The sequence below is a fragment of the Lissotriton helveticus genome, chromosome 2_1, assembly GCF_964261635.1.
Source record: "Lissotriton helveticus chromosome 2_1, aLisHel1.1, whole genome shotgun sequence".
Lineage (NCBI taxonomy): Eukaryota > Metazoa > Chordata > Amphibia > Caudata > Salamandridae > Lissotriton > Lissotriton helveticus.
Genome location: NC_136059.1, coordinates 30,431,747 through 30,449,957, shown reverse-complemented (window position 1 = coordinate 30,449,957; position 18,211 = coordinate 30,431,747). Strand labels below are relative to the sequence as shown.

The following is an 18,211-nucleotide window of genomic DNA, read 5'->3' as shown; positions in this document are numbered from 1 at the left end:
TGGTGCTGTTATACTGGGTGTATTCAGTGTAAGACAGCCGTCCCAGTTGGTGCTGTTATACCGGGTGTATTCAGTGTAAGACAGCCGTCCCAGTTGGTGCTGTTATACCATGTGTATTCAGTGTAAGACAGCCGTCCCAGTTGGTGCTGTTATACCGGGTGTGTTCAGTGTAAGACACCTGTTCCAGTTGGTGCTGTTATACCGGGTGTATTCAGTGTAAGACAGCCGTCCCAGTTGGTGCTGTTATACCATGTGTATTCAGTGTAAGACAGCCGTCCCAGTTGGTGCTGTTATACCATGTGTATTCAGTGTAAGACAGCCGTCCCAGTTGGTGCTGTTATACTCTGTATCATCGCATGAGTTCACCCAGTGGTGACCAATAACTATAGAAAGTGTCATAACATAACATGTACTTGTAAGGTGTACATTCCCCCAGAAGGGTGTCTTATTGATGGATAACATGTGTTTATTACCACAGAACAGATTGGGCCTCAGTTCTTTGCTCTCAGAATGATGAAAGGCTGAGAGGACATGCCGTGATTCGAACCTGTGACCCTGAGGTCAAACACAGATCCTTCCACTGGGCTACTAGACCCAGTATGGCGTGCTATGACATGACATGTCAAAACATAACATACATGACACAACATAGCACAACATGATAATGGAGTTTACAGGTGAACCAAAAAAGCGTTGGTGGCATTTGATTCTAAATGTTGTTGTTTTATTAATTTTTAGAAAATGATGCAGTTGTTCACAGTAGGAAGTGCTCAGCACAGCAAACAGACAGGGGCATGGCTAGGTCTCTGCTTGGATCTGCAGCCACAGGTGAAGCCTGGAGAGGTGAAGCGGAGAGGCCTTTGTCTGATCCAGCCATCTTGGTGTCTTCAGCACACGTCACTTCATGCGGAAGAAGACATCTTGTCCAACCCTATTGGAGAAAGGAAAAGAAGTAAAGGTTTAATCTTGGTCTATCCCAGGGTGTAAGGGATGGAACGGAATATGAGCTCTTCTCTGACGTAGCTTGAATACGGAGCAGAGCTTCAACCAACCCGTTATTGAAGAGGGTTCACTGCAAGCAGTGTTTTAAGTGGGCAGGTACTGTCTGGTACTGAGTGTCTGCACTTCTTTCATTTGAAAGGGAGAGTACCTGCACTTCTCAGGACTGTTGCAATACGGTAAATGGAAGAGTGCCAGCACTTCCTGGGAGCACAATGGTAGTATAAGCATTGATTACCAGCACTTCTACATTTCCATTCAAAGCACTGAGTGCAAGTTTCCCGCTAGATCTCTGGCTGCCTCTCTAACCGACACCAGTTCACTCACATAGGCGCCTCAGGATCCCACGAGCCCCCCGTATCCTGCGGAGTCCAACAGGGATCCAACTGGTCCTACATGGACAGCGTGGAACTCTGCACTGAGCTCCAGGCTCAGCAGTGGGACCCTCAGTCCCCCAACGACACACAACGGTCCATGGGAAGCAGCGCCTCTTTCAACGCTCAATGCCTCAAGCACTGCCTGACCTCATCCACACCCAGACGACCAGCACCTGTTGGACACTGACCCCACTAAATGGAAATTTCTCCTAATTATTCATAAGAAGCAATAACAGAGAAAAGACCTCTCTCAGCGCCATGAACCGCTGCAAATTCAAGCCATCCTATGACCTCTGCGATATCAGTCTGACTCACCCTTGAAACTGAACTCGCGCTCAATAAACCGATCGCGAAGAAGAGCGTGCTCAGTCTGCGCAGCTCTTTGTATTAAAGAACAAGAAACTGTTCCCCCCACTCAGAGACTTCAGCACCGCAGTCCAAGAGGGCTGCCATTCTTGCATCTGGATGGTGGATCTACCCAGGCTCCACACTGGCCCCTCTAAGGACACCGTACAAGCCACAGGAGGTCCCATCGATATCCTGAGAAAATATGAACACATCAGCCCCACCCTGAAGGAAACCCACTGGCCCCACTTGCCGGCCTGTCCACCTTTTTCATCTCACCTTCCGGAGAACAACGGACACCAGCACCTTCGCCAAAGTCCCTTGATTCATTCGGGAATGTTGACTCTTCCTTAAAGATACGGGAGTTGTACCTTTTGTTTTGACGGATCCTTGACTTACCTGGACCACCCCGACAGTATTTATCCGAGTGTAATCTCACTCTCCCCTTCATTTGATTGAGAGCCGCTGAGCCCTTCGACCCTTCACCATTGACTAGTTAGAGGTTTCCCTTTTCTCCACTCACGGTGCCCCACCACCCCACACCACTCACTTTTTGTCCTGAGGAAGACCCCGCAAGTAAGGTTTGGAAGAACCTACATATACACAGGGGTCGAAACGTCGACACTCCAGAAATGCCAGTCCTTTCAACAGTACTCAGCTTACTGTGGATTCTTGTGCTACATGGCAATTTTGTACAGAGACTATGTACTGTGATGAATATTTAATTGATGTGCCTTTTCTGGCATACGAATAATATATGCCTGAACATTTGTTTGTGATATTTTGTCACCGCCTTGACTTTGTCTACCTCACTACCTCACCGAAATCACATCCCTCCATTTCCCAACCCCGCACCAAGGGCACTGCAATGCTGATGTTTTTATATAAAAATGCTTTTTCTTCAATATCTGTTTGACAAAATGCTAATGAGTCCCAGTGTGACTAAACAACACTGGAACATTGAGTCACTCATGCTTTGATTTGTGTTTTTGAATCCCACTGTATCTTTTTCCCTCTTGACACTATTGATGTTCAGAATACTGGGACCACCCCAATATATACTGCATTGTACCCAGGTTCCAGTGACTCTGGGTTTACCCTTTTTGTACCCCACCTTCGAGGCCAGCTCCATCATCTACAAAGCCATCACAACTGACACCTCCACCTATGTGCTCACAAGCCACCATGTTGGTGGCTCTCGGCACGCGAGTGGTAAAGACACCACCAGGTTGGGGCAGACGTGGAAAAAGGGAAAAATAAAAAACTAAGCGCACCCCATTGACGCACCTTGGATGTGGAAGTTCATCTTTGTGATCCTCATCGCTACCCACACCCCTCTAAAATCCAGGAGAGCTGAAGATGCCCCCTTTAAAGAACACTGCGTTGTGTGGCAGCAAACAGTCCACTCTCTCTCTATCTCAAAGACAGTACTCTCTCAGAACCAGCACCCCCTGCTCCTCCTCTGTAGAAGCAAGTGGCCTCGTCTTCTCTCCCCCAGGACCATAACGAAGGGCTACAGTAGTCGAGGCATGCCACCTGCGCAACAGTGTAATAGGGGTTCCTCGAAGCCCATTTTTCCCATTAGATTCCACAGCTTCCCCCGCTTTACTGTATCAAATGCACTGGATAAGTCCATGAAAGCCAGGTGGATTGACCCCCTCCTGACCTTCTTGTACTTACCCATGACCAGACATAAGTTGAGGCACTGTTCATTTGTTCCCATACCCCTTCTGGAGCCTTATTGTGTATTGGATATAAGTCCAGAGGCATTAGCCCATGATTACAGGCGTACAAGGATTACCCTCCCAGGACTTTACATGTGGCATCGGTTAAAGAAATAGGCCTGTAACAAACAGAATAATTCCTGTTACCTTTTTTATAGATCTGCACCACTACTGCCTCTTTCCATGATGAAGGAATGCAACCCACCATTACCGCTTTGAAGACATTAACCATCAAGGGTGCCAGAAACCGGTCATAGGAAGCTTGATTCCGGTCCAGGGAAGGCATGGCTTGGCAGTTCGGGCTAGACTGTTCCCATGAGGCACAGGGTCAGACTGATTTGCATATGGCCATGTCTGAACTGGGGTGGCGGAGTGGGCTAAAGAACGGTGATGGATTAAACCCAGATCTGTTGACTGGGTGTGAGTGTTTGATTGGTTCAGATGCTCCGTCCATCACCACCCCCTTTTGTGGCACTAGAACACAGGCATCTTTAGCACGCCTTCATTCAGCACGTACGTCGTTACAAGGACTTGCTTTAGGTGGGTGCATTGGTGGAATGGTGTTGGATTGAAAGTCCAACACCTTCTCTACTGAAGCGCAGACTGGATTTGGAATAGTTACTGAAAACTATTCCAAAATTCCGCTACCCACAAGGCAAGTCATTATAACGACTTGTGTGCTGAATGAATGCGAGATAAAGACGCATTTGTACTAATGATGGCGTTCAGAAGGCGTGCGTGTGAAATGCATGCGGAATACCATGATACATTCCCTCAGACTGACCTCTAGACAGAATATCCTGTACTGCTTGGCCTAGAGCTGGGATCCGACTGTGAGTGACAGTTGTGTCAGAGAGATCTCTGTAGGGTCCTTCCTCTACCGCACAGGGTACAGCCGTGACCCACTTGTGCTTGAGGGGACTGCATCTGGCTCTGACAGACCTGTACTATGCATGCATTACACAGACCCCTAGAGCCCCCTGGGGCATTGTACATCCTAGAACAGGCTTCTCTCTTGTGCATACGCTCACCGGGTGGATTTCCACACGTCCTCCACTTTGTCCACTTCTTCCCTCAGCAGCCAGGTGGTGACCAGGTACGGCTCTCCCTGCGGAGTATGGAAGCACTGCCCGGCCCAGGTGGTGATGGACTCTGTGGGGGGAAACAAAGAGTGCGGTGGTCAAGGGGTTCACAGCAGGACGATGGAGACTGCCGCGGGGATGGTGCATAAACATGATATCGTGAAAGAGATTGGGACGGACCAGGAGGGACCCTTGGGGAACCCCACTGGAAGCGGAATTGGAAGGAAAGGCGAGAAGCACCAGGGGATGAAACAAGAGTATTCTGAGGAGTGTGAAGCAGCCACTCCAGAGCTGGGGAGGGAGGCTGATCAACGTTGTCAAAAGCTGCCGATAGGTTAGGAGAGTGAGGGCGGAGGATAGAACAAGGTGGCGGCAAGAGGTGATGAGGTTTGATGCAGAAGCGCAAGAGCCTCCATGGAATGGTGGGCTCGGGTACCAGACTGAGGAGGAATGAGGAGATGGTGATCAGAGAGGTAAAAATATAGATAGTTACAGGCTTGGTTCTTAATTATAATTGGGTTGAAAGACTAAACTGGGCTCAAACTGCTGAATATTGAAACCCTGGCGCAAATCAGGCATCCAGGGAACCATGTCACAGATACAGCGCTTTTTCCTTGTTTGCGCCAGGTGCACCTTTTAAAAGGTGCACCCAATGCAAAAAAGGAAAATGCGCTGTGATAACATGAATGTACTGCCCTCAGGGCAGCCCTGAACTCGTGCTGCTCCGGAGGCTGGGCATTCATGTGAAAAACGGCGCGGGTGCTTTGAAGTCGTTCTGTGTTTCACAGTGCAGGCGGGAACCACTTTGAAGGGGGATTAGAGATCCCCTTGCAGGCTGATGCAGTGAGTGATTGCACCCGGTGGTAAGGGGATGTCTGGTGGTTCCACGGGACCCCATTTTCCTCCTTCAGAGGGCTGCCATTAGGGGGCGCACTGACAGCTTCTTTGCCTCTGCCCCCGAGTCTATAACGCGGCACGGGTGCAGAGGCCAAGGGATTCCCTCATTTGCTTGGGGGCACGCCCCCAGGCAAAGAAAAAAACACCCTCTGGAGATAGCACTGGCGCTATATGTGCGCCAACACTATCGGTATTACAGAAAGGGCCAAACAAGCGTCGGGCCCCCTCTGTAATAACAAAGTGCCCTAGGAGCGCACCAAGTAGCCGCATATGCCGTTGCACCACGGGGGCACTTTTCGCAATGCGGCCCCAGGACTCCATGCTGAGCCGCTGGCGCAGTCATTATCATCACTGTCCTGGTGGCTCAATAATCTGGCCAGCAATTGCACTGTCACAATTGAACTAGAGGACACACGTGCACAGGTAATTTAAGGATGCGCTTCCTTCAAACTACAGGAACGCATCCTAAAATTACCAGGAATGCCGCTAAATAATATACTGATGCTGGGCGGGTCTAAAGAACTGTCGAGGGACCAAACCTCAAATATGGAAGGCGGTGCTACACAACCACATAAGAGCTGAATCTGTCAACTTAGTCACTACAAGGAAACCCACAGAAATGCAGGCAACAGTAGCGACTGAACAACTTCTGTGGGTACTGTGGAGGCCCCATCCACCACCAGACTGAATGTCCTGCATGAGGGAAGATATGTTACTCCTGCAAAAAGCTCAATCACTTTGCGAGAGACTGCCAATTGATGACTTTTCAAAATGGAAGCTGGTGAAATCTGTGGATGTCTTCGGAAGTCCCACTGATGCATTCGATGGAGAAGGTGTATCGGATGACATGGACCATGATGCACTAGAAGGGGTCGGTCATTCGATGTTAGCTGTGGGCTCCTATGCCCACCGATTCAGTCCCTTCGAAGTGTGAAAATGAAGTAGCATCCACCAAAATGGCAGCCATTTTCAACACAGGGGACTCAATCAACCTGATGGCCAGAGGTGCCCATGAGACCTTACTTCCTGCACTGTCTCGCTCCGGCAAAAGCACGATTGTGCGCATATGGATAAAAGAAGTCATTGGCGCTGACAGGGAGGTTCTCAACTGTCATCATGCATGGTCATCAGATGGGCACAGCAATTGTCTACATCGCCCAAAAAGGCATGGCATACTGGTAAGCTGCCAAACAGCCAAATAGAAAGGCCTAGTTCGATTCACACTGAGGACCCTAGTTATCAAGGGTTTGTGTCACGTTTGCACCATGCACCGTGTCGTAATTTGATAGCGATTGGGTTAGCATTTGCTTCAGCTACACGAGTTTTACACTGTTAGCTTGACTATATTCCGGAGGCCATTTTGTATTCCAGGCCTCCATTTTAAATGAATGCGTTGCCTCGTGGTCAGTGTGCCCTTTCGTCCTTTCTCTCTCCCGATGACCACTTGGTTTGCCCAGCAACAGGCTATTTATAGGGATGGTCAAGCTTGCACATGCGCACTCAGGTCCCTAAAGTTAACGATCGGTCACTGCTCAGGAATGTTGCAAAAACTGACCAGTAGTACTAAGCTCCTCCCACATGTTGGCTGTGTTCCAAAAATGCCCTTATATGTACCTAAAACTGTTTTATGTGTGTACCGCCTATTTTCCAAACCCTTGCAAAGGTATATAAGAGCCATGTATTCAAATGTTCGGGGTGATACTTCTTGCATTGCCGAAGGGTGCTGTAAGGATTGTACCACCACCCCGTGGGGTCTTAATAAACTTGTCTTTTGCATTTTCAGTTTCCGTGCCAATTTCTATCTTAAGGTATCGTGAGTTATGCGGAGTATGTAGATCTGTTAAAACCCAATACCACAACCGGGGTACATGCACAATGCAACCCCAAAATGCAATTCATCAAGCCATACAAAGCCACCTTGCATGGCCCTGGGTGGCTTAAATAATCAGGAGTAACGTAACACAGCACAAATTGTAGCCTGGCAATACTTTGCCCTGGGAAGGCGTTCCATGGGCGTTGCGTGGGTGTTTCCACGCAACACCCATGGATTTTGACACATTCCCAGACTTACCATTACGGGTAGACCTCGGAATGCACCAAATGACTGTGCCTACCCAGGGGAGGTGTGACAAGGAGACGTTTGTATTTCTCCTCATTACGTCCACTTTCCATGTACACAGTATTCTATAGCACACATAGAAAGAGGAAAATGCCTCAGGGTATTGTTTTTGTGCATGAAGATACACCTTCCTGCACAAACACAATCCTGCATGCAACTCAGGCACCCGTGCAGCACTCAACAGAACTCCCTAAGGCTGCCATGCCATGGACATGGGGTGCTTTCAGCGGACTTAGGAAGTGATGTCGGCTGTCACCTCCCTAGTGTAATTTGACCTTTCTGCAACCACGGAGCTGTCCACTGGCTGGGGCCCACAGAGCTACAGAAACAAGACTGCGGAGGCTCCCGTTGAATACGCGAGTAGAGTACTCACCTCCAAGAAGCGTCAGCAGGAAATACCATGATCCGCTACCATACATGGGTGCGTGGGGCTTCATACTCTGGGGACTGGACGGGTCAGGCGGGGGCAGGTTTGAAAGAAGTTGGAGGCCATCTTTTAACCGATGAGGCATGGGTAAGCTGTAGGCTGCGGAGGGTGGTGGGGGACTAAGGGTTCCTTGAGAGAGATGGGGATGGCTGAAGAAAGATGGACAGGTCTAGACAGGGGCTGATTTGGTTGTGTCAAGGCTCCTTTAGATCTGCTGGGACCTTACCTTTCGGTCACCTACAGAGGGTGGTACAGATGCCAGCCTTAGGAGAGCCATGGCAGTGTAAGTCTAGACTGTGGGCGATGGGTGATAAGGAGGGTGAACATGCAGCGGCAGCAATGAGAGTTGAACCATGGCCGTGGGATTGCCTTGAACTGGTCAGAAGAGGTGGTGGGAGTACGCGGATAGCCTGATTTTGTTTAAGTCTGAAGGGCGGAAAGCCAGGAGAACTCTTCCGAGAGGTCAAAGTGAACAGCAATGGCCATGTGTATCGGGGCAGAAGCAGAAGGGGGGGCAATAATGGTGGCAGAACAGTTTTCAGGCCTGGTGGGAGGTTGGGTTCCCAAATACTAGATACAAGACAGTGGGTCTCTGTATGGCATCTATACATGGAAACAACCTATGGTGTCCACAGACATTGTCTATACAGGCTTCTGCTAGCCTGTGTGATGTCAATCATGGTGTCAATCATGGTATAGAGACAGCCTCAACGAAGGGTGGCTTCCACCTGAAGGTGCCCTTGGAAACCCTTTTCACATACTGGATCGTCATCTGTCAAGGAGGGATCTTCTAATCAAGGGGTTCCTGGGGGCCAAAGGTCTAGTACTGAGGCTTGAGGCAGAGGGGCTGGGAGGGCATTTAAATGCTGGACACTGGGAGTGCACAGAAGACAGTCTAAGCTTGCCAAGAGGGGTGGGACAGGGTGAGAGCAGACCTGAGCACTGATGGACACCCTTAGGTGGTAGCCATGACCCATCTAACTTGGCGTAAGAGCAGGATAGGCTGAGCAGGGAAAGAGGGCGTGAGGGCACAAGGGCATGAGGACACGAGGGTATGAGGGCACGAGGACGCGAGGGTACGAGGGCACGAGGACACAAGGGTATGAGGGAGTGAGGGCATAGTTGGAGACTTTAAGGACGGGTCTGAAGATCGGTTGAAGAGCCCAAGGAGATCACTCATGACAATGGCCTTTGAGTTCTCCTGCAGGACTGGGGAAGGCCCTGGAGATAAAGTTGTTGAGGTGCAGCAGAGGTTGCAGAGGTCACTGGAGTAGAGCCACACACCATCAGATGTGGGTCCAGACCGATGTGAAAGTCGCGACGGCAGGTGCAGACAGGGGGCAGATGTGCGTGAGGGAGAGATGGAGGAGCCGTGATGGAGAGAGCAGTTGACGTAAAGTTTGTGATTTTGTGTAGGAGAGTAGGATCTGCTTACTATGGTTACCCCCACTTTTTTTGCTGATGTTTACCTGTTTTACGAATTTATTCTGGCTGGGGCCATGTTATCCAGGACCCCAGCCTGTCTGCTTCCTCTCTAAATTGATTGCAAGTACATTAGGTACACTCCAACTTGGTTACTGGGGTATCCATGTGAGTCCCTAGTATATGGTACACCAGGTACTAAGGGCATAGGTACCCCAGAGGCCTACCAGGGGCTGCAGCATGTATTATGCCACCCCTGGGAAGCCTTCAAAAATGACACCACAGGACTGCTACTGCAGCATGGGTAAGGTGGTGCATGCACCCCTTACTTAGATATAGGTTACCTATATCTACCTTAACTCACTGCAGATAGAAACCTGTCAGTCACCCCTATGGCAGGCCTTATCAATCCTGAAGGTAGGGTGCTTGGTTTCATGTGAGAGGGTGGCCATACATGAGCAGGACCCCTCTGCTGCCTTGGGAATCTATTCTCTGGGGCTGTTCTGTGATGCAGCCAGACCACATACGCTTAAGTGCATTATAACCTCCCGGTAAATGCTAACTTTGGAATGACTGCATGGAAACATGTTGTGTTTGGTGTCAAACACTTTGGAATCCTACCGCCCCCACACCAGTCCTGGCGGCGGGGGTAGAATTCCACCCTTCTAGAGGGAGAGACTTGTACACACCGGTAAATGGATGCTGCAGCCACAGACACGAGTCTGGCCTCCTGCTGCAGGTCGAAACTCCGGCAGGGGAGGCCTGGACAATAGGTTTCCTTTCACAGGGAGGTGTCAGCACCTCCCAGACAGGCTTTATTGTATTGGGGCTGGGTGGGTGCACTCTGAGAGTGTTTTGCAGTCTGCACTGGGGGCACATTTGGTGTCCCTGTGCAAAGCCCAGTTCAAACTGGATGCAGGGGCTTCTGGTGGAAACTGGACAAAGGAAATGGGTGTAGCCACCCCTCTTTCCAAACGCTCCCATAGTTGGGTCCCCAGAGTAAGTCCAACCCCTTCCTTGGGTATTAGAACGGAACCCCTGACTACAGGATTTTAGATTACACCTGGATGAAACTCTGCTACAGATATCCTGGAACTTCGACGATCTACATGACTTGATGACTGAAGAATCTCCCTTGGAGTAAAGGAGTTACTCCCCTGCTTGGCAGGCACCAAAGAAGCATCTGACCGGTCTGCATCACCGAAGCTCCTGCCGGACGCCGAATACTTTGCAACACCAAAGGTGGATGTCCAGACTTCCCGATGCCGAACCGAGTCCCCAGCAAGGCTGAGAACCGCAGACCTTGTGAGTGACATGGAACCGGAACTCCTGGACACCGTGCACATTTGCAAGTGCATCAGCTTCTCGACGTCCCTTGAGGCTGTGCATTGGGTTACTTATACCCCAGACCCCGAGCACCTTTTGCACCGAAGATGGTGGGCCTACACTCCGCTCTTTGCATTTCAGCTCAAGGTACCTTCGCAATCCCTGGTCCGTTGACTGGTGGGTCCCTGAGAAAGTAAATTTTACTTTCCTTGGGTTTTCCTGGTTGCTCTAGGCGTGCCCTGATGCTACACCACTTGATGAGTCCCTCGGACATTGTTGATCCGCACCAAAGTATTTCTTCACTTTCTACATGGGTTGCTGTTGCCAAGGCTTGTTGAGTCCAATCCGGTCACCTATTTCGCAGCAGTCAACATCCTTTGTGGGAAAGCTTGAAAACAGCTCCTGGTCATCGTCAATGCCTCCTGGTCTCCTTGCTGCAGAGTCAAGCTTCACCACTTCAACCTGAAAACACCCTACATTGGTGGGTACTCGACTATAGTGGCCTTGGTCACTGGCAAGTGACCCAGACTCTGTCCCCTCTGCTTTCAGGTTCTTCACATCTTCGATCCAGGCTTGGATCACACCGGCAGCAGATCGCCATTGAAAACGACGACGATTCTAGACACCATAAGACACCTATGCACCCTGCTTCCCTGGGTGAGGTAACTTGAGTACTCCGGTGCTCCTGTGGGTGTTGGCTCTAGAAACCCTTAATTCTAAAGGGGTTTGCTCAAAGTCCTCTCCTAAGTGTCCTTAATCTTTAAATTTCCAACCGCGACTCTTCTCATAGAAGCTAGCGGCGTCTCGTGGCTGTGTTCTCACACTGCACGCATCCCCCCGTGGGTCCCCTGTGTCACTACCTTGGGTGGTTCCTTGTAGGTCAAGCGATTGTACAAGCTATAGACCTTATGTCTAGTCAAGTTGTGGTTCTTATACCACTTTCTTAATATATGGTTTGGTACGCCCCTAGGACTCAATGTATATTGTGCTAATTTGCTGTGTGATATTCAGTGTAACGTATGGGCTTTTACCTCTAGCCTCATAAAGAGACTAGTAGGGTGTGTTTAGAAGAAACACATATATTTTAAATATATACCTCGTGTGGTTCTCCTTTCATTTGGTCATTCATGAGATTATAGACTGGTTAAACAATCTGCATTACATTCCTTCAAGACTTAGCCTGAAGACTGCTCTCCATAGCTACCACTAGGATAGCTTTCAATAAAGGTTGTCTTTAACCTATCACCTCTAAGGGGCTGTTTGGACTGGTGCAAGGTGCCCACTATAACTAGTGGACAGCATATGCCAGGCCAACTTCTCACATTGGTGGCAACGGTGGGATTCAAGCTTGCCATTGTTTTAGCAGATAATCTCAAGTGAGTGACTAACTGAAAACCACTAAAGGTACCTGAGGTACATATAATACAAGCTTAAACTACAGTAAATTCTATTGAACTTAGAGTTGTGTGTCAAGGGCTTAGCACACCCTTTCTACAACTCAAGAGAGTTTAGTAGGCCAAACTAGAGTAGATAGGTGCATACAACACACCACACTGGTGATGTCTTCAAGGCCAGGAACCAGTGGGTCCCTGCCAGATGTCAGTACAGTACTGGCATCCAAGTATGACGGATTCCCATTCTTGAAATTGAGAGCATTGTGTACTACTAGCAGATTGAAGACAGGCAAAAGTGCAAACACCCAACGCCTCCTAGAGGTACTGCTGTTGGATGATCTCAGAAAGGCCTCAGGGCCTGGAGGGGTAGGCAGTATGGGTGGGGAAACAGAAGAGGAAAGGCCCAGGGTGAAAATGACCAGGACCTGACCTCTGATGCTGACCAGCAAAGTGACAATGACCTTAACCTGGAAAATGCAGCTCCACCTGGAAATGAGGAAGAAGGCCAGGAAGGCCCTCTCTTTGTTCCACCAGGGAGAGTTGATTGTGTGCCTAGAAGGTCCAGAGTTTCTTCTCAGGAGTCTGTCCATTCTGACACATCTGAAGGGACCTCTGTTTCTTCTCTCAGGAGGGAATCCTCCCAGGAGAAGAGAGAAAGGCAGATCAAGTGTGAGGAAGCCCAGCTGAGAATTAGAAGACATCAGATAACCTTAGAAAGGGAGTCCCTAGAGCTTCAAAGAGCTAGAATAAGATGGGGCAGCTACATCCCTAGTAGTAGAGAGAGATCTCATAACCATAGGAACTTAACCAAGATTGTCCCTCCCTATCAGAATGGGGATGACATCCACAAATGTATTACTGCACTGGAAAGGGCGTGTAAAGTTCAGAAGGTCCCCCAGGAGCAGTAGGCAGCAATCATGTGGCTCTCCTTTGCAGACAAAGGTATAAGCTCCTCACTGTTAGAGAAGAGGATGCTGATGATTATGCAGTGTGCTCTGATAGATGGGTTTGGCCTAACCACTGAACAATACAGGATTCAGTTCAGAGATACCCAAAAGGCCCAGACTCAAGACTGGGTTGACTTTGTAGATTGTGCTATTAAGGCTCTGGAGGGCTGGTTACTTAGCAGTAAGGTGTGGGATTGTACAACTTAATTATGAGGGAGCTTATCCTTAATATTTGTCAAAATCAGCTGTTGCATCAGTACCTGGTGGACTCTGATCTGACCTCTCCCCAAGAATTGGGAAAGAAGGCAGACAAATGGGTCAGAACCAGGGTGATGAAGGCCCTGGGAGAGAGGTGAAAATCAAGGTAGCAGATGGTGCTTTTGAGAGCTCAAGTGCGGGACAGGAGTGTAGAAGAAAGGATCCTTGGGTCTCCCAAAGCTAAGGAGATGCAGGCTGAAGGGTATGTCCTGCCACCGTGGGCGGTCTGTAAATGAAGCATAAGTAGAGTAGTATGTGGCTAGGAGTAAGGGCAATGTGCAACGAGATGGATCAGTGGAAAGATTTCAAGGAGGAGGCATCTGAGGTGAAACTCAGGAAGTGAAGAGAAGGAGGCAGAGGATCACTGCAGTGCTTTAGATTTCCACAGATGGAAGTTCCTACCTGAAATCTTCCAGTTGACGGTGAATCCAAAGGTTGGCTCCATCGATGACTGCTGGTAGCCCGTCAGAGGAGACGCGATGATGGTTGTGTTCATCAGAGACACCCTTGTGTTGTAGACACCAGAGAAGAACCCATTGCTGTCAGCATTGGAAAGAGTCATGTTGGACCTGTACTCATTGGTCCAGTTCCCTTCCAGATCGCACTGGAAGAAGAAACCGTGTAAGCACAATGCCGGACAACACTCCAGGTAAAAACAGCAAAATAAACTTGTAATACCACCAGCAAATGAAACAAACAGCAAAGTACCAATGTCAGCAGATATCCGGCTGCACGCAGTCAAGAACATACCCCTTACTGTATGCACTTGTTACACGTTACAGACACCTTACGACATGCAACCAACACCAAGAGGCCACGTTACAGACACCTTACTACATGCAACCAATACCAAGATGCCATGTTACAGACACCTTACGACATGCAACCAATACCAAGAGGCCACTTTACAGACACCTTACGACATGCAACCAATACCAAGATGCCACGTTACAGACACCTTACGACATGCAACCAACACCAAGAGGCCACGTTACAGACACCTTACTACATGCAACCAATACCAAGATGCCACGTTACAGACACCTTACGACATGCAACCAATACCAAGAGGCCACTTTACAGACACCTTACGACATGCAACCAATACCAAGATGCCACGTTACAGACACCTTACGACATGCAACCAACACCAAGAGGCCACATTACAGACACCTTACTACATGCAACCAATACCAAGATGCCACGTTACAGACACCTTACAACATGCAACCAACACCAAGAGGCCACGTTACAGACACCTTACTACATGCAACCAATACCAAGAGGCCACGTTACAGACACCTTACGACATGCAACCAACACCAAGAGGCCACGTTACAGACACCTTACTACATGAACCAATACCAAGATGCCACGTTACAGACACCTTACGACATGTAACCAACACCAAGAGGCCGCGTTACAGACACCTTACGACATGCAACCAACACAAAGAGGCCACGTTACAGACACCTTAAGACATGCAACCAACACCAAGAGGCCACGTTGCAGACACCTTACAACATGCAATCAACACAAAGAGGCCGCGTTACAGACCCATCACTACATGCAACCAACACCAAGAGGCCACGTTACAGACACCTTACGACATGCAACCAACACCAAGAGGCCACGTTACAGACACCTTACTACATGTATTGCGACTTATATAGCCCACGTATCACCCGAAGGCATCAAGGCGCTTGCTTAGGGAACCCGTCCTGGTATTCCCCTGTGAGATACCCCGGCAGGGTATCCACAAGTGAAAGCTAGGCATCCCGCCGCGAGGGGCTGTAGTAGAGATTAAGCAAGCTATTGCCCAGAGTCGCAGAGTGTGACCCCGTGAGTCGAGTAGGCACCGAAGCGAGAATTGTCAAGTCCGTGGAATTTATGAGCCCGAATCCCGCCGAGGCTGAGAATCGAACCCTGGTCCACGGCCGATCTCAGCTTCCGGGTATGCCGCCTCTAACCACTGAGCCACGCTTCTCTACATGCAACCAACACCAAGGGCCCGATTCACAGAATGAACTTAAGACTAAATCCTAAACTTACTACTATTTGGTATTCACAGAATGCACTTACTACTTTCGAGATTCACAGAGTGAACTTACTACTTTCGGGATTCACAGAATAAACTTACTACTTTCGGTATTCACAGAATAGATTTAAGACTACTAACTCTAAGTCTGAAATCGGGGAGTAAATTCCGGCGCGGAGGCGGAGCTTACGTCCCGGAGGCAGAGCTTACGGCCCGGAGGCGGAGCTTCCGGCTCGGAGGTGGGGATTTTTGCCATGCTGAAATCTCCAACTCTGGGCCGCAAGCTCCGCCTCCGGGCCGTAAGCTCCGCCTCCGGGCCGTAAGCTCCGCCTCCAGGCCGGAATTTACTCCCCGATTTCGGACTTAGAGTTAGTAGTCTATTCTGTGAATACCGAAAGTAGTAAGTTTATTCTGTGAATCCCGAAAGTAGTAAGTTCACTCTGTGAATCCCGAAAGTAGTAAGTGCATTCTGTGAATACCAAATAGTAGTAAGTTTAGGATTTAGTCTTAAGTTCATTCTGTGAATCGGGCCCCAAGAGGCCACGTTACAGACACCTTACTACATGCAACCAACACCAAGAGGCCATGTTACAGACAACTTACTACATGCAACCAACACCAAGAGGCCCCGTTACAGACACCTTACTACATGCAATCAACACAAAGAGGCCCGTTACAGACACCTTACTACATGCAATCAACACAAAGAGGCCACGTTACAGCCACCTTACTACATGCAACAAACCCCAAGAGGCCACGTTACAGACACCTTACTACATGCAACCAACACCAAGAGGCCACTGTATAGACCCCTTACGACATACAACCAACACCAAGAGGCCACGTTACAGACACCTTACTACATGCAATCAACACCAAGAGGCCACGTTACAGACACCTTACAACATGCAACCAACAACAACAGGCCACATTACAGACACCTTACTACATGCAACCAACACCAAGAGGCCACGTTACAGACACCTTACTACATGCAACCAACACCAAGAGGCCATGTTACAGACAACTTACTACATGCAACCAACACCAAGAGGCCCCGTTACAGACACCTTACAACATGCAATCAACACAAAGAGGCCCGTTACAGACACCTTACTACATGCAATCAACACCAAGAGGCCACGTTACAGACACCTTACAACATGCAACCAACACCAACAGGCCACATTACAGACACCTTACTACATGCAACCAACACCAAGAGGACACGTTACAGACACCTTACTACATGCAACCAACACCAAGAGGCCACTTTACAGACACCGTACAACATGCAACCAAAACTAAGAGGCCACGTTACATACACCTTACTACATGCAACCAACACCAAGAGGCCACGTTACACACACCTTACTACATGCAACCAACACCAAGAGGCTACATTACAGACACTTTCCTACGTGCCCAATTAGCAGCAAACCAGGTTACAGACAATTTACTACATGCAACCATCAGCAACATGGATTGTTACAGAGGCCTTACTGCATGCAATCATCAGCAACACACCACACTACAGACATCTTACTCAATGCAACCATCAGCAACATACCACATTACAGGCACTTTACCACATGCACCCATTAGCCACAGAGCAGGTTACAGACAGTCTGCTACTGCAGAGGTCAGCAATAGACCCCCTTGGAGAGACCTTACTACATGCAGCCATCAGTGGGGAAACATGTAACAATGAGAGACAAACAGCCTGATTCATGAAACGAAAATCGGCTCGCAAAGGGCCAGATTCTGAGAATCTGGCCCTTTGCGAGCGCAATTATTGCATTTGGGATTCATCATCCCAAATGCAATAATCGCTATTACAGAATTCGCTATTGTGCGAGGAATTGCATTTAAGGAATCTCTATTAGAGATGCCTTAAATGCAATTCATCAACCAATTTTAAATTGCTAATTCGCAATTTCGGGCCGCTATTTACCGAGAGGTCAGACCTCTCGGTAAATAGCAAAAACTAAGTTGCATGTTGCACACACATGTCATTTGGACATGTGTGTGCGCAACACCTGTTCAAATGTGCATTTAAGGGGTGCTACAGGGTGTCCTTTGGACACCCCTGGCACCCTTAAAATCGCTATCTTATTTGCGAGTAGCAAATTGCTTCTCGCAAATAAGGGATACTCCCCATTCATTCCTATGGGCCTTTTGGCCCTTAGGAATGAATGGGGAGTTATTCCTTATTTGCGAGTAGCAAATTGTTACTCGCAAATAAGGAATGTGTAGGAATCGCTATTTATTTAGCAATTCCTACATGAATACCGTTTTGCGAGTCCTCAATAGCGATTCGCTATGAATCGCTATTAGGGGCTCGCAAAATGGCCCGTTGATGAATCAGGCTGCATGTTACAGAAATCTTACCACATGCACCCTTAAGTGGAAGACCACATTACAGACACTTGGCAAGAAACCATGTTACAGAGACCTTACTATCTGCAGCCATCAGCAAAACACGTCATTATAGACACTTTATTGCGGCCAATACATCTGAAATTGTACAACCACCATTTTATCCCCCTTCTATCGCTACCTGGGAGCTCTGCCCTGGCTCGGTTCTATGCCATATCTATAACTGCCTGTGGGCATCTCTTGTGTCTCAGTTCTAGGCTCTCTTCTATGTGTTCCTGTGGTTTTCTTTTGTGACTCAGTTCTAGGCCCTCTTCAATAACTCCCTGTGGTCGTCTCTTGTGTCTCAGTTCTATAACCTCTTCCATAACTCCCTGTGGTCGTCTCTTGCGTCTCAGTTCTAGGCCCTCTTCCATAACTCCCTGTGGTCGTCTCTTGTGTCTCAGTTCGAGGCCCTCTTCTATAACTCCCTGTGGTCAT

General features: G+C 48.8%; 1 protein-coding gene across 1 annotated transcript in view; it reads right to left on the bottom strand.

Annotated features, from left to right (window-relative positions):
- Positions 1-702: 702 nt before the first annotated feature.
- Positions 703-18,211, bottom strand: part of LOC144819188 (avidin-like) — a 33,811-nt gene continuing 16,302 nt past the window's right edge. The window contains exons 2-4 of the mRNA XM_078677164.1: positions 13,720-13,921; positions 4,477-4,597; positions 703-931 (exon numbers count right to left, since the gene is read on the bottom strand). Coding sequence (XP_078533290.1) covers positions 898-931; positions 4,477-4,597; positions 13,720-13,921 — 357 coding nt within the window. The 3' untranslated portion in view covers positions 703-897. The remainder of the gene's footprint in view (positions 932-4,476; positions 4,598-13,719; positions 13,922-18,211) is intronic.